General features: G+C 46.9%; 1 protein-coding gene across 1 annotated transcript in view; it reads right to left on the bottom strand.

Moving 5' to 3' along the window:
* Positions 1–798: 798 nt before the first annotated feature.
* The window catches only part of e2f7 (E2F transcription factor 7), a gene marked incomplete at both ends in the record, with an annotated part of 17,561 nt that continues 8,491 nt past the window's right edge, over positions 799–9,868 (bottom strand). Inside the window, 9 exons of the mRNA XM_080022311.1 lie at positions 799–954; positions 1,641–1,867; positions 2,677–2,771; positions 6,743–6,824; positions 7,118–7,249; positions 8,007–8,162; positions 8,335–8,568; positions 9,155–9,320; positions 9,593–9,784. Coding sequence (XP_079878437.1) covers positions 799–954; positions 1,641–1,867; positions 2,677–2,771; positions 6,743–6,824; positions 7,118–7,249; positions 8,007–8,162; positions 8,335–8,568; positions 9,155–9,320; positions 9,593–9,784 — 1,440 coding nt within the window. The remainder of the gene's footprint in view (positions 955–1,640; positions 1,868–2,676; positions 2,772–6,742; positions 6,825–7,117; positions 7,250–8,006; positions 8,163–8,334; positions 8,569–9,154; positions 9,321–9,592; positions 9,785–9,868) is intronic.

Here is a 9,868-nt window from a genome sequence, read left to right as displayed (position 1 = left end):
TCCATGTAGCAACACGGAAGGGATGTCGGAGATTGATTGTTCGTGAGTCAGGGGCGTGCAAGGGTCGATACCAAGGGTCAGTCCGGCTATTTCTGATTGGTTTCGTAACAAGGAGAGGTTCTCTGGAGGAGGTTGTTAGCCCATTGCCAGATAGCCAGCTGGGGGGGCTGCCCCCTTAGGGCCTGCTGGCCTGCCAATCCACCTACAGTACATTCCATATACACTCAATATTAACATATACGCCTTGAGGATAAACATGAAGAATATTTAGTTGAGTTTGAACTGGTTCAAATAAGAAGTCTTTAATCTCAACAGTTTTACTTTAATCTGCAGAAAGCACTTCTGCTTTACCCAGAATGCACTGCTTTCATTGTTTCACCTCTCGGTGTCGCAGTTATATTGAATCAGGTGAAAAACACATCATTTTCAATTTATTTTAAACAGAACTTTATTTAATTTATAAAACCGTTTAAAAAAGACCTCATTCCACATGCATTTCAGAACGAATGTCTCAAAACACGTCAAACATTTCAGACATTTTGTTAATAATCACACAATTTATGAAAAGGAACATAAGCTGAATATATATTTATTTTGTTTAAAACAAAACTAAAAACTAAATAAACGAATTATACATTCTTTCTTAAAAAAAAATAAAACATTTAAATATAAAAAAAAATATTTAAAAAGTGCGACTTGTCCCTGATTCAAAGTAAAAAGGTCAAAGTGTTGAAGCACTGAAGGTGGAATGTAAACAAACAGGAAGACAGAACCACGAGCCTGTGGTCTGGCTAGCAGCTAGCAGGAGGGGGCGTGCCCGACGTCCAGCCTCCTCTGGGCGGAGCTTCGCCTCCTCTGTGCTGGGGGTCCGTCCAGGACTCCGCCTCCCTGCGTTCCCAGGGTTCCCAGGGGTCCTGGTGTCTGGAAGAAGGCCTTAGAGCAAGGCACTGCAGCCTGTGGGGTCAGAGGAGTCTGGAACAGGAAATGGATCTGATTGGACATTGGATTCGGGGCCAAACGAGACGCTGCTTTCTGATTGAAAACTGAGTGTAAACGAGTCTAAAGCCCTTTCCCAATCTGCGTTCTTGTCTGTACTTGTGTTCTTGTCTGTACTTGTGTTCCTGTGTGTACTTGTGTTCTTGTGTGTACTTGTGTTCTTGTCTGTACTTGTGATCTTGTGTGTACTTGTGTTCTTATGTGTACTTGTGTTCTTGTGTACTTGTGAAATGTCATCAGTCGCAGCCCAAGTACTGTTCCAATTCAAAGTACGCATCAAGTCAAGTCCAGTCCAAATGCCAGGATGTGGACTTGCTCCGCCCATTTTATGGAGGATGCATCGGTGGTGACTTGTGTGGACCTGGGACAGACAAGTATCCCAGAATGTATTTGCAGAATACTCCCGTCCCCGGGAGTCTGTACTCCCGAGTCGAACTTGCCAAGTCTGAACTACCAAGTCCGCAAGTCCGGACTTCGCGTAGTTGGTGTTGAGAAACAACCTAAGTGATGACATCACAATGGACTGAAGGCTGAGCCAATAGGGGGCGCTGTTTTTAAAAGGGATAAACAGAACTACCACTTCTTAACTTTAGGGAAGAGTCAGAACACAATGCACGCTGGGTAACGTCATTTCAGCCTCTCACCAGGGATCGTGACGGGGACGGAACACGCGACGGGGCGTCCTCCGGCACCCCTGCCGGGCGCAGCAGGAAGTGGGTGGCGGACAGGAAGCTGAAAGGGGCGGCACGGTGGAGGTGAGGGGTGGGGACGGGGGATGAATACGGTGAGGGGAGCAGCAGGTAGGGCAGCGCCAGGGCAGAAACTCCGCCCACAGGAAGCGACAGACCGGTGGAGAGCAGGAAGTCCAGTCCTGGACAGGTGGTGTGGTCAGAGAGGGATTGGACGGGATGTGACTATATTCAAATGAATAACACTTGAAAAGGTATTTGTTAGCATTAGCACATTAGCCATAAGGTATTGGAAGTAAATTAGGAACTGTTTGGACCTGGAAGGAAATCAGAGACTAGAAACAGGAAGGAGGAGAGTTGGAAAAGGGAAGTCAGAAGCCCTTTCTCAATCTGCGTTCTTGTCTGTACTTGCGTTCTTGTGGACTTGTGAAACGTCATCAGTCACAGCCCAAGTACTGTTCCAATTCAAAGGTTGTTTCTCAACACCAAGTACGCGAAGTCCGGACTTGCGGACTTGGTAGTTCATACTTGGCAAGTTCGACTCGGGAGTACAGACTCCCGGGGATGGGAGGACGCAGGACGGTCATTCTGCAAATACATTCTGGGATACTTGCCTGTCCCAGGTCCACACAAGTCACCACCCATGCATCCTCCATAAAATGGGCGGAGCAAGTCCACATCCGGGCATTTGGACTGGACTTGGCTTGATACGGACTTTGAATTGGAACAGTACTTGGGCTGCGACTGATGACGTTTCACAAGTACAGACAAGAACACAAGCACACACAAGAACACAAGTACACACAAGATCACAAGTACAGACAAGAACACAAGCACACACAAGAACGCAAGTACACACAAGAGCACAAGTACAGACAAGAACACAAGTACAGACAAGAACGCAAGTACACACAAGAACACAAGTACAGACAAGAACGCAGATTGAGGAAGGCCTAAGAAGTGGGAGACTAGAAACAGGAAGTTCCTGTACCTGCACTGTTGGGGAAGTAGAGGTAGTGGGACGGCGGGGCCCCGTCCTGCACGGGCCCGAAGAGAGGCTCCACCCCTTCCTGAGCAGCGGGGCCTCTCGATGAGGATGAAGGGTCACACCGCTGTGAGGGAACCTTTTAAACACACAATAACATGGATGTATAGTTGAATACAAAAGAATATATCATATAGTATTAAATACAATTATATAATATTATATAATATTATATAATACACTATATATAATCATATATTAAATAAAATAATATAATATAATAAATATATATGATATAATATAAATAAAATAATATGATAAAATATAACATAATATTATATAAATATTATATAAAATAATCTAATCTAATATATATAATGTAATAATCATATAACATAACATAATATAATATATTATATAATATAATATGATATATATATAAATGTAAGCTGAGTGTAACGTCCTTTTTAATCCCTCACCAGCGTCTCCCCCCTCGCCCTCTTTTGGCCTCTCCATCCAGGTGGTGACCTTTGACCCCCGTGCAGCATCATCAGGGTGGGGCCAGCGGGAGGCCACGCCCTGTAACCATGGAGACCCAATCATTTTATTGATTGTGAATATAATCATCACAGGAAAATGCAAGAAAAATCCTTCAACTGATTTAAGCAAAACCCTAAAACAGTCATAAAATAATAATAATAATAATAATTATAATAATAATAATTATTATTATTATTATAAAATGAATGGCACGTGTGGCGCAGTGCATTGCACTGCTGCCTCCAGCAAGAAGGTCCTGGGTTCGATTCCCGCCTGGGGCGCTGTTGGCACCGTGCTCCGGTGGGTTATCTCCCAAATAGGAGCCTTTCTGTGTGGAGTTTGCATGTTCTCCCCGTGCTCACATGGAGTTTCCTCCACCTCACGTCAGTAAGGACCCCCCTCAAAAACATGCACCCATCATGGTCTGACCAGCGATGGACATTTATCACCTGGTCCCCGGGCGCGTCCACGTACGCTGCCCACTGCTCCTGGCTGTGCCCCCGGAGGAAGGACAAGCCAGGATGGTTAAATGCAGAGGATCCATTTCACCGGCCACCGTCAAAGCATGTGTGTGTGTGTGTGTGCAAGCATGTGTTGTTGCGTGACAAATAAAGACTGTTTCTTCTTCTACTAGTACTACTACTACTGACATATTATGCTTAACAGACGTACAGAGAGAGTGTGGAGCTACAGATGGAGCAACAGGACACCAGACACTTGTGGCAGCGGCTGCAGACTATAACAAATTACAAATGCAGCTTCTCCCCAGCCACAAGTTCGGACGCCTCCCAGGCCGAACTGAACTGCTTTAATGCACGGTGGGGATGAGCACGCACTCTCAGTGTCAGAGCATGACGTCAGGAGTGCTCTTGTGGGTGAACACCAGGAAATCTGCGGGCCCAGGTGGCATCTGGACGAGTAATGAAGACCTGTGCTAACCAGCTAGCCCCGGTGCTCACTACGATATTCAACACCTCCCTGGCTGAATGAGTGGTCCCGTTCTGCTTCAAGAGGTCCACCATCGTTCCTGTCCCGAAGAGTGCCTCTCCTGCCTGCCTGAATGACTACCATCTGATGGCCCTCACCCTGGTGGTCATGAAGTGTTTCGAGAGGCTGATTAAGGATTATATCGGCGCCTTCCTCCCCCACACCTTGGACCCGTTGCAGTTTGTGTACCAGCAGAACAGATCCACAGTTGACATGGTTTCCCAGGTACTGCACACCACGCTCACACACCTGGATGGCCGGAAGGGGCCTATGTGAGATTGCTGTTCATCGACTACAGTTCAGCTTTCAATTTCATAATCCCCACCAGACTGGCTGTAAAGATGAAGAACTCGGACTGAATACTCCGCTGTGTGCCTGGATCCTGGACTTCCTCTCAGCCCGGCCCCAGGTGGTTAGGGTGGGGAAGCACATGTCCAGCTCCCTCACTCTAAATGCAGGATCCCCCCAGGGCTGCGTCCTCAGCCCCCTACTGTCCTCCCTGTACACACATGACTGTGTGGCCAGGTCCAGCTCCAACACCATCATCAAGTTTGCTGACGACACCGTTGTCGTGGGCCTGATCACCGACGGCGATGAGAAAGCCTACCGTGAGGAGGTGGCTGACCTGTCACTCTGGTGCCAGGACAACAGCCTCCACCTGAACGTCAGCAAAACTAAGGAGCTGATTGTGGACTTTAGGCTTGGATTACAACCGAGGACGAACACGCCCTTGGTGATTAATGGGATTTCTGTTGACAGGGTGAGCAGCTTCAAGTACCTGGGAGTTCACATCACAGAGGATTTAACATGGACTTTACAAACAGACACTCTTGTGAGGAAGGCGAGGCAGCGTCTTTACCACCTCACGCAGCTGAGGAAACTCAAGTCCTTCTACTGTGGAGCGGAGGAGAGCATCCTGACAGGCAACATCACTGCCTGATTTGGGAACTGTACTGCTCAGGACAGGCAGGCCCTGCAGAGGGTGCTGCCTTCAGCCCAACGTACCACTGGAACAACCCTCCCCTTCCTGCAGGACTTATACACCAGGAGCTGTAGTAGCAGAGCTGCAGGATCATGAAGGATCCTCATCACCCCAACAACGGACTGTTCCAGCTGCTGCGGTCGAGCAAGAGCCTCCACAGCCACTACCTCACTTTATTCACATGCCACTTTAATGCACATATCTGTATATACATAAAATGCTTATCCCATATACATAAGTCTATTCCCTTTATTTCTATTTTGTACCCCCACCCTGGATCTGGGTGGGGGTACAAAGAATCTGGTTTCACTTGTCTGTGAAAACTTTAATTTCCCTGTGTTGATATTGATTATGAGAAGCGGGTGGAGGAAGATCTGAATCATATTTGGGACCTTAATCTGACCAGTGCAATAGATCCAAGTCAGTGTAAGCAGCGCGTACTGGACTTCTTTTTCCGCGGTGATAGTTCTCCCACAGCGATACGCCCGCTGTTGTTACAACGGAAGAAGTTGATGACGCGATGAAGTCCGTTGAGGTTGGTGACAGATTTCCCGATTTCAGATTTTCCTAACCTCATATTATTGATTGATTGGCTCTACATTTTGTTGTGTTGTCTGTACTTTTAAACTCCAAAATAATTCCACTTTTATAAAACATGTATAAATAATAAATATAAATAAAAAATAAATAAATAAAAATAAATATAAATAAAAGCAAAATGAGTTGTGTTGTTGAGCTGTTCAACGCTGTTTGTGATTTGCCCATTCAGCAGTATGTTAAGTAGCCATGAGGCTTTGTTGGTCCTCCAACCCCAGTTGCATTGTGGGAGCTGAATGAAGCTGGTGTGGGTAAAACTTTGGAGGTGATTGTCTCAGAATCACAGTTTGCTACACCCTTGTCATTAACAAGTCACAGCTTTAAAAACATTTGCTTGATTTGCACAAGTGACACCTCGTTTGGAAGCTCTGATTCTCCACTTTCAAATGATGCGAAAAAAAACTCGAAAGCCACCGAATGACCCTCAAGTATGCGGTGAGTCACAAATATCAATCTAACATTTCTACTGACATCTACCAGGTAAGAAGTTATAAAAATAAACACGTAAATCCATAGTTTGGTAACATCTAAACACTACAGAGTGACCGAGTTCAACTGCACATTCTCAATCACAACCTGTACATTTATAGTCAATAATAAGATGACATCATCAAGCGTCTTCCTGTAAATATAATTTATAGGAAATAATATGATATGGTCATAAAGTGTCTTACTGTAAATATAATTTCCTTCATTTTAGAACCAGACGTGTGTTAACCAAACCAACTGAATATTTGGGTTAATATCTGCTCCATATGTGGATAGATTTGGATGAAACTTCAACCGCGAGGTCTTTGTAAACCTTTGTGTTCTTGTGTTATGAAAAAGTTGCATTTTCAGATAGTTCTAGGCTTCCAAAGGGCTGGACCCCTGAAAATCAGAGGAAAAACAATAGGGTTCCAGCCCACAGTAAACAGGTTCCAGGTTAGTCTCAAAACCCAGCATCGCCACACCCTCCACACTCACGGTGTGGAGCCTAACTCCAGCTGATCCAGCGTCTGGTTCCTCCTGGTTCTTCTGGCACTGTCTGTCTGCGGTATGTCGCCCCCTAGGGGTCCCAGGAGGAATTACAGTGGTAAAATTACACATTATATTTACAGATTACATTTATATTTTATATTTATTTGTTGAATTATCCATCTATCTATCTATCTATCTATCTATCTATCTATCTATCTATCTATCTATCTATCTATCTATCTATCTATCTATCTATCTATCTATATATATATATATATATATTTCTCTCTCTCTCTTTTCTACAAATTATTTTTTAAACGTGAGATCCAGATACCTGCAGTACCGCCGATGGCCACCAGGGTCCCTGGCTCGCCTACGTACCTTGGTGGAAGCTCAGCGGGCCCAGCCACTGGAAGGCCGGCTTCCTGGCGAGCCCCTCCTTCACCTGCACCTTGCGGATCAGCCCTAGGCTCGAGAGCACGTTGGCGATGTCGTAGAGCCGCCGCACCTTGGCTGCAACGCCGGCAGAGAGTCAGGGGTTCAATTTAAAACCAGAACCAGAAACAGAACCAGAAACCACTAAAATACATAAATGATGGAATCTACTCGCAAGATCTAACCTACAAGGTCGCACTAATCCATGTGATGGATGAGCTCCGTCAGAACAACACGTTTCTCTCTGAAAGTCACAACTATTAGTAGTGATGGAAGGTTCCACTCTGTTTGGGAGGCGCTTCCTGACGACTCGCTGGCTAAAAAGTGTCGTTCCGTTTGTCCCGCTCCGGGTTCCTTGGCTTCGGTCGGTGTGACGCACGCTGAGCGAGGGAGGACCTCCTGAAGCATCAACCAGAGGAGGAAGAGTCAGGTCGGCTCCGAGTCGGGAACGGAACTCTCACAGGAATCATTTCATTCTGCTACTACTATTTATTTTGTTGGAGGCAAAGAGTAACTCTGTTACATTCAATAAGAATTATGACAAATACCATGGACTTTAGTTTAGTTCAGTCATTACTTTCCAGTTGGTTGGTCGAAGATTCACCGGAGAGACCCCAGCCTCCCGATTCACTTGAAATATTTGTTCACGACAAATCGTTTAGAGTCTTGCATCACTTGTAGTCAGCCATAATAAGAATAATGAGCACAGTTGTAACGTGGTTAAACAGGATAGCGGCGCCTTCGTAGGATTATTGAATCATAGAAAGTGTGACGTGTTGGGACACTGGTGTGTAGTGTGTAGTATAGTGTGTGTGTGTTTAGTACACTGTCGTACTTTTGTACTTGCTGTGGCTGGCGGCGGCAGCCATGTTGTCCTGGATCAGCTCCTTGGCAGCGGCGTCCAGTGTGACACACGTCGCTTCGGAGACCAGGAACAGAGTGACGAACCTCTGGCTCAGGATGCGGAGCGACTTCTCCTTCCTGTTGGAGGCTGCGCAACAACGGGAAACGTTAGTCTGTTAGCTCATTAGCCTGTTAACTGGTTAGCTGGCTAACTCCTTTGATTATTAGCCTGTCATTAGTCCGTTAGCAGCTTACTCCCACAACAATCGCTTCAATCGCAACAATCGAAGAGAGTGACTGCCCGGAAGGTGCCTCCTCACCGGTCGCTGGATTTGCTTCTTCCCTGTCCTCCTGCTCATGGCGGACCCCGCCACCCTCCTCCTCGTGGCAGGCCACCCCAGGCCCCCGGCGTCGGCCACGGCGCTGCAGCTCGGCCAGCCGGGCGTCCAGGTCCCGGCGGCCGTGCCACGTGTAGCGGTTCTTGGCGACCCGACCCACGATCCTCAGGGACTCCAGCACGTTGATGATGTCATAGATGCGACGGCGCTCCACGGCTGCGATGGATGAGGGATGAGGGATGGGGCGTTACAGAGGACATCGGAAATCGCATTCCACGACACATTACCTTTCACCTGCAACTTCCACCAGAGTTGCCGTCGCTATTCCCAGGTGCACCTCGAAAGGGAGGCCACCAGGGGGCGTCCATACCAGATGCCCGAACAACCACCAACTGACCGCCTGCGTGAGCACTGCGTGTCGATTACGCACATTTGAGTATTTTTCGTATTTTTCGAGCTTATAGAGCTTATTGTGCGTAATCACCGGGTGTCATGACATTTCACTGCATATATGTATGACCGTATGTGTATGTATGTGACAAATAATCTCTTGAACTTGAACTTGAACTTGAACTTGCCCGAACAACCACCAACTGACTCCTCTCAATGCAGAGGAGCAGCGGTCGTACTGCTCAGGCCAACACAGATCGTCCAGCTCAGCTGGATCCAATCAGATCAATATTCTTATTTATTAGATCTGACTCAGTGGAACTTGGATCCAAACAGTTGTTACTGGACGTTCTCTCCAGGTTGGGAACCCCACATAGGTTGACCACGCCCTCTCACCACACTTGGATCTTACCAAGCCTGGCGGCCACCTGGTCCAATGAGATCTGGATGTGGTGGTGGGGGGCCGGGTGGTCCGGGTACAAGGCCAGGAACCTCTGACAGAGCAGAGCCAGACTCTTCTGCTTCCTATTAGGCTTCCTCTCCTCCTCCTCATCCCCCTCTTCCTCCACAGCTTCACACTGGAGAACCAAATTAAATGTAATGATCTATTACACCATGTAATCATGTATTACATTACATAATAACATTACATTGTTAAATAATGTATTACTAAATGCTGTGCACAATGTAGAAAGCTATTACGAAATGTAATAACCTATTACACAATGTAATACCCTTTTACTAAATGTAATAACCTATTACACAATGTAATACCCTATTACTAAATGTAATAACCTAATTAATATGTAGGGACCCGGAACCGGACCTCAAGCCAGACCTTGACTGGTACCTTTCTTAGCTCCCGCTCCCTGATGTCTGGGCTGGCAGCGCTGAGCAGCACCTTGAGGTTGGCGGTGGGGGTCCAAGGCTCGAGGGGAGTGCGGTCTACCACAGGGGTGCGGTCTGCCACGGGGGCCGGACCGGGGCAGGACTCCTCTTCCAGGAGCGGCGCGGTCCGCAACCCGTCTGCCCAGTGGTTCTCCTGTCAGAGAGGAAGATACCATTCAGGGCTCGATGCTAATGGTGAGAATTAAGCAGGATAACATCCAGCCAGACAGTCGATGTT

This window comes from Zeus faber (assembly GCF_960531495.2).
Source record: "Zeus faber genome assembly, chromosome: 21".
Classification (NCBI taxonomy): Eukaryota; Metazoa; Chordata; class Actinopteri; order Zeiformes; family Zeidae; genus Zeus; species Zeus faber.
This window is presented reverse-complemented; position numbering and strand designations above follow the sequence as displayed.